General features: G+C 36.1%; 1 protein-coding gene across 2 annotated transcripts in view; it reads left to right on the top strand.

Moving 5' to 3' along the window:
- SPAG16 (sperm associated antigen 16) overlaps positions 1 to 23,193 on the top strand; it is a 1,195,723-nt gene that overhangs the window by 14,856 nt on the left and 1,157,674 nt on the right. For both annotated transcript variants that reach the window (XM_006140101.1, XM_006140102.1), the window contains exons 2-4: positions 6,674 to 6,720; positions 8,575 to 8,670; positions 16,414 to 16,532. In XM_006140101.1, the coding sequence (XP_006140163.1) occupies positions 6,674 to 6,720; positions 8,575 to 8,670; positions 16,414 to 16,532 (262 nt within the window). The remainder of the gene's footprint in view (positions 1 to 6,673; positions 6,721 to 8,574; positions 8,671 to 16,413; positions 16,533 to 23,193) is intronic.

Consider the following 23,193-nt stretch of genomic DNA (forward strand, 5'->3'; position numbering starts at 1 on the left):
CAAAAATCTCTCCAAAATAAATAAATAAATAAATAAATAAAATTAAAAAAATTAAAAAAAGAAGAATATTTAATTATTTAAAAAATGTATTACAGTACGAACATAATGAAGAATGGTGTTGCTTTTTCTGGAGACTTACAGAAAGTGGTTGCTTATAAAGTTACTAAAGTGGTTGATTTTAGTAACTGTCTTTCAGAGGGGAACTTTCTTTTCCATAGAAAAGAGGTTAACTCCCTATAGATATTCCTCTGGAAATGTTATCTTACTAAATAAAATACAATAGGGCCAGCCCTGTAGCCTCAAGGTTAAGGGAGCTGGATTCCATATGACCAACTGTGATTTAAATCCCACCCCAAAGGATTAAAAAACATATCTGGCCACATGTGTGTGTGTGTGCTCAGGATGAAGAAATGGAGGAGAAGGGATTGCCGCATGACTATGCTCCATTAGGAAATGCATTTTCTCTCTCCCTCTCTCTTTCTCTCTTTGTCTGCCTCTCTGTCTCTCTCTGGCAAGTTCACATGTCCTCTGGCAATATAAAAAATATAAATTTAGAGCTGGAGGGAAATTTACAGTGTCTTTTTTTTTTTTTTTTTTTTTTAGGTTTTAGCTATAGGATGCATGGAGAGAGAAAGAAGAGAGAGACACTCAGAGAGAAAGCAAGAACTCACCCCTCAGGGGTGATGGCCAAGGCACAATTCCATCTCCTTCCTTCTTTTCCTGGGATTTTGGGCATGCACGCACACACACCTGGCATAAATTTCAAGCCACCAGGTCTGGGACTCAGTCAGTGGGAGTTCATGCCACCTGCTACCCTCAGACTATTCATCTTAATATATGAGGGAACTAGGGCTTAGGGCATGGCAAACTTATGAGACTTCATAGATATTCATCTTTTTCCAGAGTGAGGACAATAATAATGACAAGTATTTATATAATATCTATGAAAAGCTAAGAACCATCTAAATGTTCTATGTATATTAACTCGCTTAATACCTTGAAACCCTACAAGATAGTATGGTAGTCTGCCTCCTAAATGGTAGACAGTGATCTCTAGCTTCTGGCATTTGTGGGCATGTGTAGTCTTCACGTACTGAATAGAGTTTATGTGTGTAGCCAGCAGGGTAACAAAGAAATGACGATGTGTGATTTCTGAGTGTGTTGATCATAATAGATACGGTAGCTTCCACCTTGTTTTCTTGGACTGCCTGTTTTGTTTTGCTTTTGTTTTTTATTATAGAGTGCATGCGTTTGCCAGAGAGAGATAGAAAGAGAGAGGGAAAGTGAGAAATTACCCCTCACCCTGCCCCAGTGGAGCTGGCCACACCATAATCCCTTCTCTTTTAGTCCTCTCAAGATTCTGGGCACACATACACCTCACCCAAGTTGATTTTCAAGCCTCTGGGTCTGGGACTCCAGCCACATGGTTGGCCTTGTAGGATTCAGTGCCTTAACCTGGCACCACTGGCTGGCCCTGGACTAATATTATTCTGAGGATAACTACCCATCATAACTTGAGGATGCTCAAACAACCTGTGGAAAGACCCACATGAGAAGGAACTGAGGCTTCCAGCCAACAAGTAGTACAATATCAGTGAGTCATTTTGGAAGTAGATTTTGCTAGCTCAGGTTATCCTTCAAAGTGACTGTAACTCTGCTGTCATCTTGACTTTGACCTTATGAGATACCTCCCCCCCCAAAAAAAACCCCCAAAAAACCCAAAAAACCTCTGGCTGAGCCATTACTGAATTCTTTTTTTTAAACAGTTTTTTGAGAGATTTTTGCTATAGGGCACATGCGATTGCTCGAGAGACATATAGACAGAAAGTGAGAAGTCACCCCCACCCCAGGGAGGATGGCCATGCGGCAATCCCTTCTTCTCCATTCTCCTTTTGAGAGTTTGGGCACAGATGCACACACACCTGGTGTGACATTTAAGCTGCCAGGTCCATGCTTTAAACTGCAGTCAACTACATGGGATTCTAGTGACATTACCATTATGTCATCTTCTGGTCCCCTCCACTACTGAATTTTTTTTCTTAAAGAATTGTTTATTTATTCATCTAATTATTATCATTTTTCAGTTTGACCAGAGAAAGAGAAAGGGAAAGTGAGAAAGCAAACTGCCAGGTCCAGGACTTGAACTGTGGTCAGCCATGTGGGAGTCCAGCATCCTTCACCACAATGCCACCTGCCAGCCCCTCCACTACTGAATTTTTGACCCACAGAAGGTAGGAGCTAATAAATGGTTATTAGGCCTTTATAAAAAGCTTTATTAAGGGGGCCAGCAGATGGCATAGTGGTTACGTCACTGGACTCCCATGTAGTTGACTGTGGTTCAAGTTCTGGACCCAGCAGCTTAAAACTCATGCCTTGAACATGTTCATACATGCCCAAAAAAGTCCCTAGATGAGAGTGAAGGAGAAGGGATTGTGGTGTGACCATACCCCTGGGCACTGATTTTTTGCTTTCTGTTTCTCTGTCTCTCCAGGAAACTTATTCACCCTATGGCAAAAATTACTCTCTCTCTCAAAAAGCTTTATTAAGATATAATTCCCCAACATTGCATGTATTCATGATATATGATATGATGTTTTGATATAAACTCTGAAGTGATTACCACAATCAAGTTAATTAACATATATACCTAATACAGTTTATTATTATTGCTATTTTAGTCTGGTAAGAAGTCCTAAAATCCATTTTCTTTCCAAATTTTCAGTAATGACACATTTTAATTACTATAGTCACCAGACTGTACATTAGCTTTCCAGTATTAATTCAGCTTAGAACGGAAAGTTTGTGTCCTGTAACCAAAATCTACTTCTCTTATCTCCCCACCTCCTGCAAAACATCCTTCTACTGTCTGTTTCTATGAGTTGGACTTTTTGTAGATTCCATATATCGGTGAAATTATGGCAATGTTTGTCTTTCTGTGTCTGACTTATTTTACTTAGTATAACATCTAGGTTCATCTATGTTGTCACAGCTGGCAGGATTTGCTGACTGTTCTTTTAAACCCTAAATTTTGGCAAGTATGTTATATAGCAGCAAATGGCAAATATGGATTTTGGTACTTGGAGTTGGGACTACATAAAGATTTCAGAGTGTGAGAGTGGTTTTGCAACCTGAGGATTGGGCAGATGTTGGGAGTACATTAATTTGGGTCTTAGTGTAAGATAAAATATCTTGAACCAATTGTTAGTACATTTCCTGGCAATCTTTTAGTAAGTTTCTGGTAAGGTAGCAAAGGACAATGAATTTAATAGACACAAAAATGAAAAATTATTTTTTAATTTTTTTTTTTAGAGAAATTTTCGCTATAGGGCACATGTACTTGCCATGGAAAAACCATGCTGTACACTGTAAAGATGTACAGTAATTAAATGTAAATATAAAAAATTAACTAATTATAATTAAAAAAAAAGAATGAGGCACCTGCTATTGGAAACTGTTCTGCAGCAATATATAACTAATACAAATAGGTACTTTACTCCTACTTAACACTGATGAATTAAAGTTATAAGGTGGTCTGTAGATGTGCCACTTTTTTTTTTTTTTCTGAGAGATTTTCACTGTAGGGCGCGTGCGCTCGCCAGACAGACAGAGAGAGACATAGAGACAGAAAGCGAGAAATCACCCCCCAGGGGGGATGGTCACGCCGCAATCCCTTCTCCTCCATTCTCCTCTCGGGATCTTGGGCACGCATGCACATGCGCCCGGTGTGAGTTTTAAGCCACCGGGTCCAGGACACGAACCGCGGTCGACTACATGGGAGTCCAGCGACATAGCCATTACGCTAACTGCTGGTTCCCCTAAATGTGCCACGTTTTTGTGTGGTGGTTGCTTTATCACATAACTAATTATTATTATTATTTTTTTATAACTGGTTATTTTTGAGCCTAACTACTTTTCACCATTTGTTGGGATGGACACTCAGGTTTGACCCTAAGTTATTGGCCTTTTGACAGGTATCTTGTATCTGAGAATTGATTATAACTGAACTAGGCTTAAATGTCTCATACAAATGATGACATAAAGCAGACAGTGAAGAGTAATTACTTATGCTGGAGTGGAATAATAGGAATATGTTTGCAAGTTTAGAAACTATGAAAGATTTTTGGTGAATATTTCAAGTATTTATATGTCATGGAAATTCACAGAATTTGGGAAGTTGTAACATAGTGAACCTGAACTTCAAGGGTGGATTCCCAGCTTCTTTAGGTCTTGGCTGTGGAACTTGTGATTCTGATTCCCAATTTATAAAATGGAGATAAGAATAGTTTCAATCTTGTATCCTGATGAGGATAAAATGGAAAATCTGTAGAATAGTGTCTGGCTTCTATTAAATACCATGTAAGTGTTATTCATTCCCATTATAAGCAATGGAAATTGTAATTTTTAGCTAACTCTTGGAAGATAAAACAACAGAGACATTTTTTTTTAAGTTTATTTATTTTCATGGAGAAGGAAGGTTATAAGCACCCCTGTTAGATCTCATGTCAACAACACTCCCTGGGAACCAGCAGTTAGCGTAATGGCTATGTCGCTGGACTCCCACATAGTCGACCGCGGTTCGCGTCTCGGACCCGGTGGCTTAAATCTCACGCCGGGCGCGTGTGCGTGCGTGCCCAAGATCCCGAGAGGAGAATGGAGGAGAAGGGATTGCGGCGTGACCATCCCCCCTGGGGGGTGATTTCTCGCTTTCTGTCTCTATGTCTCTCTCTGTCTGTCTGGCGAGCGCACGCGCCCTATAGCGAAAACCTCTCCAAAAAAAAAAAAAAAAAACACTCCCTGAAGCCTTCCCAGCTAGCCGGATCATATGTATGTGTATAGTTAGTGTGTTCAAGTTGAACCAGGAATCAAGCCTTGATCTTCCATATGGCTTCCAGTATTCCAGAGCTTTTTACTACCTCTACATCATTTTGGCTGGGTCAAAAGAGAGTCTGTTTAGGTTTTTGTCATAGAGTGTGTGTGTGCTCATCAGAGAGAGACAAGGAGATATGGAAAGTGAGAAACCCCTAGGTGGGAGAGCCAGTCCCTGATCTCTTCTCCTCCATTCTCTTCTCAGGATCTTGGGCACACATGCACATACTCCTGGTGTATTTTTCAGGTCATCAGGTCCAGGACTTGAACTATAGAGTTGACCATGTGGGATCCAACACCTTAACCACCATACCACCTGCTGGCCTCAAAGAGACAATATGTTATAACCAGAAGCAAAGTAAAAAACTAATTTCATCTTTGATTTCTATTTTTTAAAAAATTTTTTAGAGAGATTTTTGCTATAGGGCGCGTGTACTTGCCAGAGAGACAGAGAGGTAGAAAGTGGAAAATCACCCCTGGGGTGATGGCTACACCACAATCCCTTCTCTTGGGATTTTGGGCACACATGTACTGGGCATAAGTTTTAAACCACCAGATCCCGTGATGTAACCATTATGCCATCTGCTGGTTTCCATTTTTGATTTTATAACCTTACTATTAAAGTGTTTTAAGTCATTTCTTTTAAACTGCATAACCGTCAGTAATACTGAAAAAGTGTAAACCTACTACTACTACCACCACCAAGAACAGCAAAAGCATTGCTAGGGTGTGTTCTAATTACTTTTAATGTAGAATATTATCTTAAAATTTTCCTTTGTAATTAGAGTAACTTGAACTTTTTGGTAAGGTGATGCTCTTAGAGTTCTCTTTTGTTATAATGATTTCCATTGATGTTTAATTACTTCAGCATGATTTCTGTATAACTTACAACTGCTTAAAATAGACCTCCTTTCAATAAAAAAGAATTTAATTAAAAAATTGAGATACATACATTAAAAAGGAGTGACTTAAGTAGGTTTTATTGTTGAAAACATGAAGTGTGTTTTTCACTTATATTTAAATATTGGTGTGCTTATTCACAGTACTTTAAACCAAATAAATGGTTTGTGAATAATTGACTCAGGAATTGTGGAAAATTCAGTGTGATTTAGGAGAAATTTGAAAATCTTACTTTTTTTCCCTCTTTTTGTTTTGTTTTGTTTTAAGGTTTTTGCCATAGGGTGCATATGCTTGCCAGAGAAAGAGAGAGAGAGAGAGAGAGAGAGAGAGAGAGAGAGAGAGAGAGATTGATGGAGAGAGGGAAAGTGAGAAATCATACCCAAACCCCCTTCTCCTCCATTTTCCCTTTGTGATCTTTGGCACACATGCATACACATGCATACATGCCTGGAGTAATTCTCAAGTTGCCAGGTCTGGGGCTTGAACCAAAGTCAGTCATGTGGGAAACCAGCGCCTTAATCACCACATTGCTGGTTTACAAAAATATGCTTAGGGCCATAAATAATATAATCACCACATCACCTGTTGGCTACTTTATTACTTTATGACACCATGCATATTTTCATACGCCTTCTTTTCAAGTTGGAAGCCATCAAGTAAGTAGTTAGGCAGACAGAAATGTAGTTCCTCATGAATTTAGGTATGTAAAACAATAACTGAAATACTCCATTTAAAACATTAAGATTTGTAAACTGAATGAGGAAGAACATTATTTTAAAAATAAATGATATCTATTTGCCAACTTCCTTTTAGCATAATTGGATTCAAAATGGTGTTTTATGGTCAAATCAATTTTTGGTATAATTTTATCCCCTTTTTGGAGATTGAAACTTGACAAGATATTCAGAAGTTGCCATAACTGAAGCATCTGAAGATGATTATGAATATGAAGAGGTAATTTGTTAATTTTAGATATTCTGTAAATTTATTATAGTCATTTCCATGAAATATTAATTTTATTTTCCTAAATATGTAAGCCTTTTTTTTTCTCCTTAAGGGATACTCATTTTTCAACTGAATTTATTGCCTATCAGCTAGTGAAGAGTGGGTTGTGAAAATTCAACTGGATTCTATTGCCTATCAACTAGTGAAGAGTAGGATGTGAAAATTCCATTAAAACATTTAGATTGGATTATCTATCTGGTTCTGGTTTACTTGTTAATTGTCCTTCAGATTCAGTTCCTTTTTGCATTATGGATCCCTACCATAGACAGGCATCTCTGTAGAGGAGGTATTGCCTATACTCCAGTCTGCTCTGGCAGGGATTCTTCCACTACCCAAGTGAAGCTCAGACTTCGTGTTTCCTTCCAGCTTAACTCTGCTTATGTCTACTGTGATTTCTATCTTAAAGCTCTTTAATTCATCATTTATTGTGAAAGCTATCATTACTACTGAGACTTGGAGGCTTTAATCATTCCTAGATGACAGAAATGCAATTAAATTGTGTGGAATCAAGCCTGGCAATTTGTGGCCTAGGTAGGCAAGAGACAGGACAGGTTTTTTATTCCTGCACATAAAATGGAGATAATATGTATCCCATGAAGTTATTAAATAAGTTAATGAATGGAAAGTTCTTAAAACAGTGATCCACATGTAAGAAATGCGACTTAAGTGTTAACTGTCTTTAATATCATAATTACAATCCACTGTATTCTCCTAAGATTTTAATACTCAGGTAGTGAGGGATTTTTTTTTTAATTTTTTTTGAGATTATTTTGCTACAGGGTGCATGCCAGAGACACTGAGACAGAGAGACAGAAAGTGAGAAATCACCCCTAGGGGGGATGACCATGCCACAGTTCTTTTTCCTCTCAGGATTTTGACCACATGGGTCTGGCATGAGTTTCAAAGCCACTGGATTTTATTTTGTTTTGATGTATAAACTAGATATTTGCAATTGTTAGTAGTTCTGAATAAGTAATGTTAGAGAACACCTGGAATGGGGAGAGAGTTGTGACATTTAGCTAGCCTAATATTTTGTTCAGCAGAATTGTTGTCTACATTTGCCATGATAGATAAAAACAGTTTCTATAAGCTAGTCTTGAGTTTATTGGAAGTGACATTGACTGATGTTTACAAGGAAGTCAAAAAGCTATCTGCTTGTTAGTTATCCATTTTTTATAGATCTTCAGAATGTCATGGTGGTTTACAACAAGTGTGTTTCTTTGATCTTTTGTGAAAAAATATTTTTTAAAAAGTTTATTTCTGGGATGGTGTAATGATTATGTCGCTGAACCCTCACGTGGCGGGCCATGATTCGAGTCCCAGACCTGGTGGCTTGCAACTCATGCCAGGTGAGTGTTTGTGTGGATCCAAATCCCAAGAGGAGAATGGAGGAAAAGGGATTGTGGTGTGGCCATTCACCGTCAGAGGGGTGATTTCTTGCTTTCTCTCTCTCTCTCTGTCTCTCTGGTGAACATGCGTGCCCTATAGCAAAAATCTCTCTAAAAAAAGTTTATTTCTTCCATTAGAGAGGGACAGAAAGAGACAGACAGAGAGAAAGATAGAGACTCCTAACAGTTTTCATGCAGTAATATACTCCAGCTTCAGCCAGCCATGTCCATACCTAGCATAAAAAACAGGACTTTGTCACACAACCTGAGACCTTTCCATGTGCCTTCAGCTTCATAGAGTGAAACATTATTACTGTTCTATTGCAGCTGGCCAAGAATACTTTTTCTAAATTGAAATAAGACAATGTGCATTTTTTCTCAGTCTTCCCTAACCTTCTCTTTTTCTGTGGTCTAGATAACAGATGACAATTTTAGTATTCCAGAAGGTGATGAAGATCTGGCAAAAGCAATTCAGATGGTTCACGAACAGGCTATAGATACTCAAATTTTGGTGAGAATTTTGAAGAATATTGTAGCTTATACTGTAGTAGAAATACTTGTTATATGAAGTTTTAAAGTTTGAGTACTTTACCTTGGTTACTAAGTGCAGCATTGTGCCTTCTCACTTTTATTTGTCATCAAGCTTTCACTTACGGTAAACAATCATATTTACTTTCCTTCAGATTGTCATTCTCTATGGCATGGTCTCTCTTCCATGCCTTTGTAACAAGGGAAATCTGCCCTCAAAACTCTAATTAACTTGACTAAATCTCAAATCAAGGGTTTTCAACACACATACTCAAAATTTGGTGTCATATACATATTCTACAGTCTATTTTGTAAACATTTTATGTCTTCTTTTTTTCCCTATGAAAGTATTCAGCTTTTAGGAATGCGTAATACATTGTGACTTTTTTTATGAGGCTTATGAACTAGTTTTTTTTTAACAAATATGATAAAAAAGATACTTTTTGATTGTAATACTGTCATTTAAAAGTACATAAAACTGATAGCATTCCTATAAAATTGAAAACTCATTTAGGAATTTACAATTTAATGATGATAGCAAAAAGATTTTAAGAAGATTTTATATTTTTTGTACCAACATAATTTAAGAAGTTTTTTTTTTTCTTAATGATTAAACCTTTTCTAACAAGAGATGTGTAGGACATTGTGATACTCTTTATAGTTTTAGATTTGACTTTCTCAGTTAAAAGTAGTGAGACTTCACTCTGTATTATACTCTGTGCCAGTCTTTCCAAATTTTGTAGACTTTACCACTCCAGAATTCCAATAACTCCTTTTGAAAACATCTGTCCACTCCAAATTGAAGAAAAGGTCAAGAGGAAGATTTTATGAATTCAGAAATGGTGACATATAAATGACGAGTTCCAGCTTATAGTAAACCTTGTTTTTAATGTTCTCTATGGATATCATTCTTTCCAAAGAGACAACATGAGATCTACTACTAGACTTACTAGTCACTCATCCATCTCAATTCTGCAACCTGTAGGAATATTTCAAAAATATAGTGTTTTGAATTAAGTACAGCATATTTACTGAGCATTTTTTCTTTTTGTCATTAAGTAAGAAGCCACTTTAAAAGATGCTTTAAATCTTAAAAATGTACCACTCATTTTTATTATTTTTTGCTAAAGTTGGTATGCCTAACACAGAGCTTGGCACAGAGAAGTCACTAAATAAACAGCAGCTGAGGAAATGAACTGGTAAATGAATCGGTAATTAAAAAAATTATGAACCAAACTGTAATTGCTGCTTTGTATCTGGTATCTTCAGGGTTAGTGTATGCAAAGTTGAATTACAGGAGGACAGTTGGGGAAGAAATATTATGCAGTAGCTTCCATATCTACTGAGCAAAATATGAGTAATTCTTCTTTCATCAATTTATTGGAAGCTTTTCTTATTATAACCTTGCAAGAGCTAACTTTCTTGATTTCTGGCATATTTATAGCTAATTGACACTCACTTAGTTTTTTTGCCTAGTTTTAGACTTCTTTGGAGAAAAAGAGCTATGCAGAAAAGCAGAAAATTCCTAAAAGTTGCCCTTAAGCTGTTTAAGTTAAATAAGGATTCATTTTGTAATAAGCATATATTTTTCTAATTTGTTTTTTATTTTTATAGTTTTTTAATCTTTAAAAACTATCTTTGAATTGTGCCAAGGAGTTTCTTGTTTAAAGAATATTTTTGAAATACACTTTCTTCTCTTATGATCTTATGACACCTAAACAAGTTGTATTTTTTCTCTGTTAGTGATTGCCATAGTCCCTATGCAATAAGGACTTTAAATTTCCCTTGCAGATTGGAAGAGGTTATAACCAACTAGGAAAGTTAAGCAGAAATAAAGTAAATAGACTTATTGTTAAAAAAATCAAGACTGCTCATTTTGTAGTTAACATTTAAATAAGTTCTTATGATTTTCTTTAAACCTTGGTAGTATAGATTGAAAATGTGAAAATTGTTTGCAAATTGATTAAAATGGCTATTTTTATATTTAAATGACTCTTGAAGGAGAAGGAAAATAGGGAATGCTAGTAATCTTTAATAATTGTGTAGTTTGGTTATACTGTCAGTTGTTTCTTGATACTGAATCAATATAATTAGAGATAGGAATAAATATATGTATATGTATAAAATGAGGTGTGTGTGTTTGTAAACTTGGGTACTTAAAGAAGTGAGAAGTTTATGAAAAAATGAAATTAATTTATAAGTTTATTTTGGTGCAGAAAATATCCACACATAGATGTTCATAATACATATTTTCCTTGTACTTTTTGAAGACAGTCTTGTATATGTTTGTGTGTGTTTCTTAGAGATATTTGTAATATTACGAAGAGAAAGGTCCTTTTACATTTATGTTGAGTTTCCCCATCTAAACTGTAAGTTTTGTGTGTCTGTGTCTGTGTGTGTAATTATTTAGCTTCTTTGGTTCTTGTTTTAACTTTAGAGGTTATTCTCATAATTTCTTTACATTACTGTTATTCTAAAGTGACTTCTACATTTTATAACATAGAATTTTGGTCTGTAAAATAGCAGTACTGTGGCACCCAAATCACATACTTGTTAAATTCCCAGTATTTCCCTTTCTTTTCTTCTTCCCCTTCTTCCTCCTCTTCCTTTTCCTTCTCCTATTGGTAACTTTTCCTTCTCTGAGAATTTAAATAAAACTTAAGATATAATTTCTGTAATATTCACATATTTTTAAGAGAATGCTAATTAAGGAATGACTCAAGCTACAATGTTGTTTAATGTATTTCTTGATAGTTCTTAAAGTATTGTGGAGAAGTTTTTTGAGGATTCCAAGATTCTTTAGAATATTTATTTTGTTCTCCATTTCCCAACTACACATCTGCTTGAGGTTGGATTTTCTTTAACCAATGAAAACATCACAGCAGGATGAATGCAGAAATAAAAATGGGGATCTAGCTGTTTCCTATGGATGTTAAAAAGAGTTACAAAAATTTTCAACAATGCCATTCTTATATTTTTTGTTTTAGAAGATGTTATTTCTTATCAAAATACACTTATCTATGTTATCATGTAAAGTTGTATGATAGTTAATTTATTAAATATTTAAAATTTTAATTTCTAATATGGTAACTCTTGTAGATATAATCAACATACACAAAAGCTCTTTGAAGTCTTCAATAATTATTAAGAGCATGCATTTTCTAAGAATATAAAGTTTGAGAAATGTTATAAAATTATATTCTAAAATATTTAAAAATATATTGATTAAAAATAATATTAAATATTTTCTTGTTAATAATTTTGTTGGTATAACAAAAAGGTAGTATAGGATTATTAAATTTATATTATTTTCATCAGGCCTCATGAGGGATAGAGCCATTATTTTAAATATTACTTATCATACTGTTATTGAATTAAATACATAAAACTACTTTCATTACTTTTAGAGGCACGATTAGTAAGTAAAGATAAAAAAAGCTGTTTGTCATTATTGAATTCTCATTTTCTTGATGAATACTTTTAATTTCAAGTAAAGAACCAAAGTGTTTGTACCTAAAGTTTGGCACATAGATTATCCAAACCAGTATATTTGACTAAAAGTGAATTAAGGAGTTGATTAGACTAAATCCCAAATAAAGTATGTTTTATATTATAATACCACTTGGAATTTATTATTATTTTTTTTTTCTGATGGTCAAGATCACTTTTCAACTAATCCAACTTTAATTTTCAGCTCACTAACTTAAGAACAGTTCCAAGTATAGCAAGATACTTGATTTTAATATATGGCTCAGAAATACTTCGCAATTTAACATTCAATTCGTTTTTAAGTTCTTAAAGTTTTTATGTCCTTAATCTCGCTCATATTCTTCTCTTTGCCTTCATTTCTTACTTAGCGTAACTTAGATTTTCAGTTTTTTCTCATCTGAGCTACTATGCACTGTTGGTTACTCTGCTCCTTTTTACTCCCACCTGAAAGATGTTTCTAAATAGAAATTTGAATTTATCTCTTTATTTAAATCTGCAATGTCTCTGCCCTTTCATCTGCCTTCGCTTTTTTTGATCTGCATCCTGTATAGCTTTCCAGCCTTATCTTTGGTTCTTACTTTTTAAGACCCTGAGCCCCAATGGAATGAACTATCTCTCCTTGTTTTTGCCTCAATTTTTTTTCTTCCCTTGAATATCCTCCTGTCTGATTTTATCTGTTGAACTTTCTCATCATCTATAAAGTCTGACTTAAGAGTCTCCTCCACGAAGCCTTCATTCATCTATCAGAGACAAGTGAAATACTCTTCTCCTTTATGTATCATTTTACCTAGCAAATCTCTATCATTGCAATCCCAACAAAATATAGAAGCCTTTCTATTTCGAAAATGTCAACTTTAGAACTTTCTTAGATAAAAATGATACCACATTCTAAAATTCACCTCTGTCTTGAATAGATTTATGGGTTACATGTAAGCAGATTTTTTTTTTGATAATTTGACAATTTGCACAATGAGGCACATTTTACTAACTGATAGAGTGCTTTATTTTTTTGTGCTTATTCTGAGCTGTTTTATTAAAGTCATAATTTAGTCAAATAGCTGTAAAGAGACTTGTATATAATATGTAATCGAGGTAAAAGTATAACCTAAATTAGATAACTGTAAGTATTAGTTGTGTATAGAATATCTGCACTGACTCATGAACAGGTTTTTATAATCTAACCTTATCACAGAAGAGTGTCTGTATTGTAATGTTTCTTTTTTATTTTACTGAGCTGGTCTTTCCATTCCTTGAGACAGGACTGCATCTCATTCATATTTAATTCCCTGCTCCTTTCACAGACCCTGGCTCTTGGGAACTATTTACTATATATATATATATAAATAATGGTATAGTAAATATATATATATAGCAAATATTATATGTGAAGATAAAAGAGAGATTAATGGTCACATTACAGCTTGGAACATATATGTGCATGCTGTGTGTGCTTGTGTGTGTGTTGTGTAAAGACTCAAGAGGAGTGCAGATAAGGCATAAATATACTGGCAGGATTATGCATCTTAATATATAGATAAGAACCATAGCAAATTAAGGTGTTTATATTCCTGCTCTGTGTGGATATTTCAAGGTGTGTGCACCAGATGACTTTAGGCAAAGATAGAAAGGAAACATTTATTTGGGAGAGCAGGAACCTGGTGTGTTGTGACCAGACTTACAAACATCCTGTGAGGAGCTCATAAGTGTCATTAGGAAGCAGAGATACACCCACCTTCAATCTTCCTGTCTTCCTCTTCTATTTTCCCAATTCTTTCCAACTATCATCCTTCTTATCCTAAATTTCATTTTTGAATTTACTGACATAAAAAACCAAGCTGGTATTCATTTATGGCTGAATAAGGAGTAATTACTTCCAGCTGCATTATTCCCTCACCTAACAAGTATATATAATCTGTGCTGATAACCACCACACTGCAAAGACTTGAAAGCAGGCTTACTGTGTTCTGATCTTCTGGCATCTCTCATGATGTTTGATATAGGGTCTTGCACATTGTTATATATTAGATCGTTGGGAAAGTCATGATATACTTTTCTATGTTTTTGTATGCAAAAATGTGTCATGACTTTCCTAATGATCCAATAATATCTCTTAATAATCTTATAAAGATTAGTCTAAATTTTGTACTTGAGCTTTAAAAAAAAATCATTAAAAAACTCTACAGTATTCTTCTCTAGTCCCTGAAATTTGCCTTATAATTGTCCTTATGAATGAACTTACTAGTAATAAACATCTGTTACATTATGTATAGCACTTTTGGAAATAACTAGGACAATAAAGACACTCTTTTCTCAGTGCTTTTCTATGTAAACATTTTGTACATTCTGTGTAACCTGTTATGTAACATTACATTGGTGTTGGGAAGAGAAGTAGGAAGGAAAGGCCACTGCGAGTCTCTGTAGGTAGAAATAGATCTGCTTATTCAAACAATCAGAAGGTAAATGAATGATTTCTTTCCAATGAGGAAAAATAAATGAATGGACTTAAGAGACAAGGATGCGGGAACCAGCAGTTAGCTTAATGGCTATGTCGCTGGACTCTCATGTAGTCGACCACGGTTCGCGTCCCGGACCCAGTGGCTTAAAACTCACGCTGGGTGTGTGTGCGTGCGTGCCCAAGATCCTGAGAAGAGAATGAGGAGAAGGGATTGCGGCGTGACCATCCCCTCTGGGGGTTGATTTCTCGCTTTCTGTCTCTCTGTCTCTCTCTGTCTTTCTGGCGAGTGCACGCGCCCTATAGCAAAAACCTCTCCAAAAAAAAAGAGACAAGGATGCTTTGATATTTTAAAGAAGCTACCATATACTTGATTTTGCATGCTGACTTATGTGATATGTTTCTATGGTTGCCCTAATTTTATATGTTTCTTACTAAAAATACCTCAATGTTTCTAGTTTAAGGTTCTGCCTAGTTCTGTCAAATAGTAAATGTTTGAGCTTTCGAGGGCCACAGGTTTCTGTGGCAGCTTGTCAGCTGTCTCAAGCTGTACAAAGCAGGCATTGACAGTGTGAACAAATAGGCATAGGTGTGTTGTAAGAACCTTTATTTAATGGAACAGATAGCTGACACTCAGTCTAGTTGGTGATAGACTTACTGACTTCTCTTGTGGAAATGCAAAGTCCTTCCATTACACATCATTTCCTTTGTGGTTGTTTTATTTTGTCACTGTGTTGCTAAACAGAAATACCTAATACTGGTGATTTATAATGAATAGAGGTTTATTCGGCTCACAATTCTGATTGCTAGAAGGTTGGAGTGCATGGGACTGTTATTGGTTGGCTTCTGTTTTATGTCACAACATAGTAACAGAAGCAGGAAGGAAAGCAGGCACATGCAAAGAGAGAGTGACTTGTAAGTAGCCATCTTACTTTCATAACCACCTGCTATCATAGGAGCTAATCCATTCATTCAAGAGTGAGACACGCTTCCCTGTGAGAGGCATTAGTCTAGTCATAAAGGCAGTAACTCCATGGTCCAAACACTACCCAGTAAGGTAAGCCCACCTTTCAGAGGTACCACTGCCTCTCAACTCCATTACACTGTGACCTTGCATAGAGCACATGAAAGTTTACGGGGCAAACTGTATCTAAACTATAATAGTTTTTTAAAATTCAAGGTCCCAAAATTGTATTTTTTAATTGTGATAATTAAAAGATTTAAAAGTTGTATATATTTTCTTTCTTCCTTTTAGAATGTGTTACATGTTATTGAAAGGGTAAGCTGACCTCCTTATTGTTCTTCAAACAACTCAACATCCTTGCCTCAGGGTCTTTGACTTTCTCACTCATATCTGGATAATTCTTTCTAATTCCTCCTCCAAATTTATGCTCAGATGACACTTTATCAATGAACTCTTTCTCCACTACCCGACATACGTAGCAACCCAGCTCCACACATGAACCTGCCTTATGCCTGGCTCTCCCTATCTTAAATCATCTGCTTTTACCCCGTACCCCAGGTACTTAATATCATCTGTCATACTATGAACTTATCATTTAGTTATTATCTTCTGTCTTCATTTACTATACTATGAGATTTGAGGACAGAGTCTTATTTGTTTAAATCATTGCTTTAGCCCTAGTGATTAAAATAGACCCTGGCACTTAACACTAATAAAAAGCTGTTGAAAGAAAAATGAATGAATGAATGAGAGAACTATATAATACCATCAATCAAAGTTTTGATGCTTTCAGAATAAATAATTGCCCACTTAAATTTCAGGAGCAGAAAACAGTCCTTCCGTCAAGGCATGCAGTACCTGAAGTAATAGAAGATTTTCTCTGCAATTTCCTGATCAAAATGGGAATGACCAGAACTCTTGACTGCTTTCAGTCTGAATGGTAAACGATTATATAAACACCTCTCTAGAAATGCTAATAACATTGAACCTATACACTTTTTTTTTTTTGAGAGGTTTTTGCTATAGGGTCCATGTGCTCGCCAGAAAGACAGAGAGACAGACAGAAAGTGAGCAATCACTCCCCAGAGAGGGTGGCCACGCTGCAATCCCTTCTCCTCCATTCTCCTCTCGGGATCTTGGGGATGCATACACATGTGCCCGGTGTGAGTTTAAGCCACCGGGTCTGGGATTCAAATCATGGTCGACTACGTGGGAGTCCAGTGACATAGTCATTACACCAACTGCTGGTCCATGAACCTATACACTTTTAAAAAAATAACTATTTTATTTAACTTTATTTTAATTTGACCATAAAGAGAGAGGGAGAAAATGAAAAATTGAGAAAGAAAGCCACCAGGTCTGGGACTCAAACCAGTCGGCCATGTGGGAGTCCAGCGCCCTTAACCACCACACCACCTGCTGGCCTTAAATATATACTCTTTTCGGGAACCAGCAGTTAGCGTAATGGCTATGTCGCTGGACTCCCACGTAGTCGACCGCGGTTTGCGTCCAGGACCCGGTGGCTTAAAACTCATGCCGGGCGCGTGTGCGTGCGTGCCCAAGATCCTGAGAGGAGAATGGAGGAGAAGGGATTGTGGTGTGACCATCCTCCCTGGGGGGTGATTTCTTGCTTTCTGTCTCTATGTCTCTCTCCATCTGTCTGGTGAGCACGTGCGCCCTATAGCGAAAACCTCTCCAAAAGAAAAAAAATATATATATATATATAATAGTATTTGATTGTTTTATAATGTAATGGCATGCCTTTCTCTAATCACACAGAAGATTGATTCTTTTCCTATATTCTTTCAGAAGTAAGTGGAAAGTGTATTTTCAAATATTACTTACATAAAAGATTTTGTTATTATAATTGAACTTTTTTTAGAATTATTTTATTTAACCTAATTTTTACTTTATTTATTTATTTTAATTTGACCAGAGAGGGACAGAATAAGAGACAAAGAGAGAAAGAGAGAGAGAGAGAGAGAGAGAGAGAGAGAGAGAAAGCAAGCCACTAGATTCGGGACTTGAACCATGGTCAACGATGTGGGAATCCAGAACCCTTAACCACCACACCACCCGCCAGCCCCATAATTGAACTTTTAATGACTTATTGATTATGAAAATCAATAGGCATGATGTCTTATACTGTTGTAGCAATAATGTCACCAGACATGTTTTCATATTCTGAACATTCTTTAAAGGAATATTATTAAACAATTGGGTATAAAAATATAAGTTTGATCTTTAATAGCCATTGTATATTATAGGAAGATTAACATTCATATAAAATATTTTCTACGTTACTTTGAGAGATCACAGGGCTCATACTAAACTTTTCTAAAGAATGTTTTTCTGCGAAGGACTCTGCTTCATCAGTGATCAGTCATGATAGTGATACGTCTCCCAGTATTTTCCATTTTGACAGTAATTAAGACAACTTTGCCTTTGTTGGCAAATATTTCCCTAAGTCTCTCTGAAACACAGAGGGAAAGTTCTCATTTGAGACTTACTATCTAGATGACTTTTTCCTGCCTTTCACATTCTATGCTTTGTATGCTATCATGACAGAAAAATAATTGTTACTCTTTTGATGCTGTTTATGTTTTGGGGATTCTATTATTCTATTCATCACTGTGGTAATGGGTCTTAAGCACTTGGTATACACAAATGAAAAACTCTATGCACTTTCTCTCTGAAATGGATACATACTCTTCTTTAGTATGTAATTCTAAGTAATTCATGAACCTTATGGTCATATTAAGGACATTAATGTAATTTTATTGGCAGTTTTGTTAGGAGTAAATTTTATTTTATATTTCTAATAGTTATGACAATATTTTCACTCTCTGAACACTTTGGTCTTATTCTTTTTTTAAAAGAATTATTTTATTTAACTTTATTTATTATTATTATCATTATTATTTTCCATTTTGATCAGAGAGAGACAGAGAGAGAGGAAGTGAGAAAGCAAGCCACCAGGTCCGAGACTTGAACCGTGGTCCTCCATGTGGAAGTCCAGCGCCTTTAACCACCATGTCACTTACCAGCCCCACTTTTTGGTCTTATTCTAAGGATGGGAGAATAGGAAGGAAGAAATAAAAAGGCCAAGATATTTCTAAAAACAAAATAATGAATACATGCAAGACAAACAAAACTAAAGCATTTTATGTAGAAGAATGCAGATTTTACTGATAAATATATTTCTGGAGTTTGTAGATTAAGAGTCCCACTTATAGCATTATCTAATAGTTTAAAGTTGCCTTTTATATTTTGACAGGGATTGCAGAAATTTTGCATGATAAATGTTTACAAAATGCCCTAAGATTGATACGCTATATATGCTGGGTGTGATTTATACTTCTTTTACTCTATATTATTCTATCTACATAGTATTTAATTTAGAGAAAAAATATTAAGTCATTTTTTCTTTCAGAAAGAATGTCCTCAGTGATTTTTTTTTCTGCATAAATAAAGCAAGCTGCTGAAAACCAATTTTATGGTCAGAAAAACTTTATGGTCCAGTGCTTCAATCAATCCCTATGTTTTCTCTACTGAGATGAGTTTAAATCACATTCCAAATATGATAAAATACTGAATTTATGATTAAATGGTTATCTATTTGTTGTTTTAGAAATTCTGGCAAAGATTGTGAAATAATATTGATTCAGTTATTCTAACCTTTAGAATGGTCTATGGGTCCTCCTGATTCTTTTTTTTTTTTCATCAGAAAAGGTGCATAATGAGGAATATATGGCTTCATTAATATCTAACATATATTACTCTCTATATATATGAATAAATTATGCTTTATAGTGAAAATCCTAATAATTAAAAAAATTAATTGTAACTGGCAGGTGGCGTAGTGGTCAAAGGCACTAGTTTCCCATATGGCTGACTATGATTTGAGTAATGAACCTGGCAGTTTGCTTTCTTGCTTTCCCTTTCTCTCTCTTTCTGTCTCTCTCTGGTCAAAAAAAAAATTTTTTTTGAGAGGTTTTTGCCATAGGACGCGTGCGCTCGCCAGACAGACAGAGATAGACAGAGAGACAGAAAGTGAGAAATCACCCCCCGGGGGGATGGCCACGCCTCAATCCCTTCTCCTCCATTCTCCTCTCGGGATTTTGGGTATGCACGCACACGTTCCCGGCATGAGTTTTAAGCCACCGGGTCCGGGACACGAACCGCAGTCGACTACGTGGGAGTCCAGCGACATAGCCATTACACTAACTGCTGGTCCCTCTCTTTGGTCAAATTAAAAAAAAATAATAACAAATGGATTAATTACTTAAATAAATAAATCTTTAAAAATTAATAATAATTATGCTCATCCTTAATAGACTATGTAGTAATTCCTTTATTAATAATTTTATTACTTGAAATGTTTTTCTGTGCTCACACTGTTTATTATTTAGTTTTATTTGTTGCTACACGTAATGATTAAAGCTATAATTATTTACGAACTATAAATGATTTTCTGATGTTTAATCTTAATTTACTGAGAAAATGAAGACAATTCCCATCTTTCTCTTTGCTAACCTCTTACCTCTATCCTGAGGTGTTCTCCTGACCTGTCAGAGATGCTGAAGCATGTCGGCTGTCATCTGAGTCACCCTTCATTTTTTCTAGGGAATCCCAGCTCCTTTCGCCTACTCAAGGACATCACTCCTATAATTGTCCCGTTCCTTTCTACATTGTAAATTTTTTTCCCCTCATGGCTGTATCATTCCCATAGTATACACTTATGCAGTAATGTTTCAAACATTTTTAAAAGAAAAAAAAAAGAACCATCCTGGATTCCACATCTTTATTTTTGTTTGTTTGTTTGTTAAGAATTTTTTTTTTTTGAGAGGTTTTTGCTATAGGGCACGTGCACTCACCAGAAAGACAGAGACATAGAGACAGAAAGTGAGAAATCACCCCCCAGGGGGGATGGCTATGCTGCAATCCCTTCTCCTCCATTCTCCTTTCGGGATCTTGGGCACACACGCACACGCGCCTGGCATGAGTTTAAGCCACTGGGTATGGGACTTGAACCGTGGTCAACTACATGGGAGTCTAGCGACATAGCTATTATACTAACTGCTGGTCTCTAACAATTGTTTTATTTAATTTCATTTATTATTATTATTTTAAAATTTTACCAGAGGGAGACAGAGAGAAAGTGAGAAACAAGCCACCAGATCCAGGACTTGAACACACCGCTGGCCATGTGGGAGTCCAGCACCTTAACCACCACACCATCTATAGTCTTTTTTAAGTTGATCTTGATAACAGTCGATTTGCAGCATAGGGAGGGTCTTCAAAACTCCATGGAAAATGAGTATTAAAAACTATAAAAGGATTTCAAAGATTTTTGGCACCAGAATAAACTTATAATTCATTCAATTTTTCCATGAGTTGTTTGAAGTCCCTTATGTCACCTTGAAAAAGTTTGTTGCCAATATCTGATCTCCTTTTTTTTTTAATTTTTATTTTTAAAATTTTTCTGAGAGGTTTTTGCTACAGGGTGCATATGCTCACCAGAAAGACAGAGAGAGACAGAGAGACAGAAAGCGAGAAATTACCCCCCCCCCGGGGGGGAGAGCCACGCCACAATCCCTTCTCCTCCATTCTCCTCTTGGGATCTTGGGCATGCACGCACACGCGCCCAGCGTGAGTTCTAAGCCACCGGGTCCAGGACGCGAACCGCGGTCGACTATGTGGGAATCCAGAGACATAGCCATTACGCTAACTGCTGGTTCCCACTTACTTTAAAAAAAAAAAAAAAATTTCACAGAACTAAAATTACAGGACTTTTTTTTTTCCCTATAGAGAAGTTTACATTCTTTCATCTGTTAAATGCTTCTTCCTTTCGCTCCTCCTATCCTCCTCTACTATGTACTACCTACCACCCACTTTTTACCACCCACTCCATTCCCTTACAGTCTCTGGTATCTACAGTTATCCTTTCTACTACTGTATCTTTGGATCTTTCCATTTCTGCCCTGGAGTGCAGACATTTGGTACATATAGAGTGGGGATTTCTGTGCCTTTCAAAGTTTACTCGCTTCGCTTAACATTGAATTCTCTACATTTATCTACTTTGAATCAAACGATAAGGTCTCATTGTTTCTTATGGCTGAGTAATACTCCATAGTATATATATGCCACCGTTTTTCAACCCAGACATCCATATTTGGACACTTAGGTTGATTCCATGTCTAAGCAATTGTGAATGATGCTGCAGTAAACTTAGATGTGCAAGTGTCTTCCTAATTGACTGTTTTTCTGTCCTTTGGGTACAAAATTAGGGAGTAGGATTATTGAGTTATATTGTAGTTCTATTTATAGGTCTTTTGAGGAACCTCTACATTGTTTTCCATAGAGGTTGTACTAATTTACATTCCCACCAGCCAACGGTGTAGGAGGGTTCCCTTTACACTGCGGCCTTGCCAGTACTTGTTGTTTGTTATTTATTTTTTTTAAGAATTATTTTTTAAATTTTATTTATTATTATTATTTATAAAAATTTGCTAGAGACCATATACTCTCACCAGACAGAGAGAGAGAGAGAGAGAGAGAGAGAGAGAGCAAGAGAGAGAGGAAAAGTGAGAAAGCATGCCACCAGGTCCATGACTTAAATCATGTTAGGGCATGTGGGAGTCCAGTATCTCAATCACCATACCACCTACTGGCTCTAATTCTTTATTTTTTTGATCCTAGCCATTCTTACTAGGGTTAAATGGTATTTGTGCCTTTACTTTGCATTTTCAAAATGACAAGAGACTGAACATTTTTCATATGGCTTTTGGCCATTATAAATCTTCTTTGGAGAGTTATCTGTTCAGTTCATTTGCCCAATTTATTTTTTATCACTTTTTAAGATATTTGCCATAGGGCATGTGTGCTCACCAGAGAGAGACAGAGAGATACAGAAAAAGAGAATGTGAGAAATCACTCCCTAGGGGCAATGGCCCTGCCTTAATCCTTTCTATTCCATTCTCCTCTGGGGATTTTATTTACCTGTATTTGAATGTCTGCTAGACATATATATATATATATTTTAACAGAGGGTGTATGTGTTCACCTGAGACACAGAGACTGAGAGGGAGAGAAAGTGAGAAATCACCTCGCCCCCTCAGGAGGGGAAAGCCATGCCTCAATTCCTTCTCCTCTATTCTCCTCGTGGGATTTTGGGCACCTACACACAAGTACTTGGTATGAGTTTGGGATTTGAACCACAGTTAGCCATCTGGGAATCTAGTGCCTTATCGACTACCCCACCTACTAGGCCTGACATATTACTTTTAACATAAATGGAAATCACTATTTTGTTCCTCCTATCACCCAGCTCCTACTGCATCTGTTCCCTGTTAGTAAATCTGTTGCTCAGCCAAGAATCTTAAATCTTAAATTTTTGACTTGTCTCTTCTAACACTTGACAGCTCATCCATCAGAGAATTCTGTGGGCTCCACCTTTATAGGAAGCCCAGAAAGTATCTACTTCTCTAACTGACTAATCTTTTAAAATCTGATCAGTTTCATATGCCTCACAGTCTTCCTGTGGCTTGTTCTGATTCAGGGTAAAGTTGCTTCCCTCTAGCTCTTGGCTGTCTTTCTGA

The sequence above is a fragment of the Tupaia chinensis genome, unplaced genomic scaffold (assembly GCF_000334495.1).
Source record: "Tupaia chinensis unplaced genomic scaffold, TupChi_1.0 Scaffold000018_1, whole genome shotgun sequence".
In the NCBI taxonomy this organism is placed as follows: domain Eukaryota; kingdom Metazoa; phylum Chordata; class Mammalia; order Scandentia; family Tupaiidae; genus Tupaia; species Tupaia belangeri.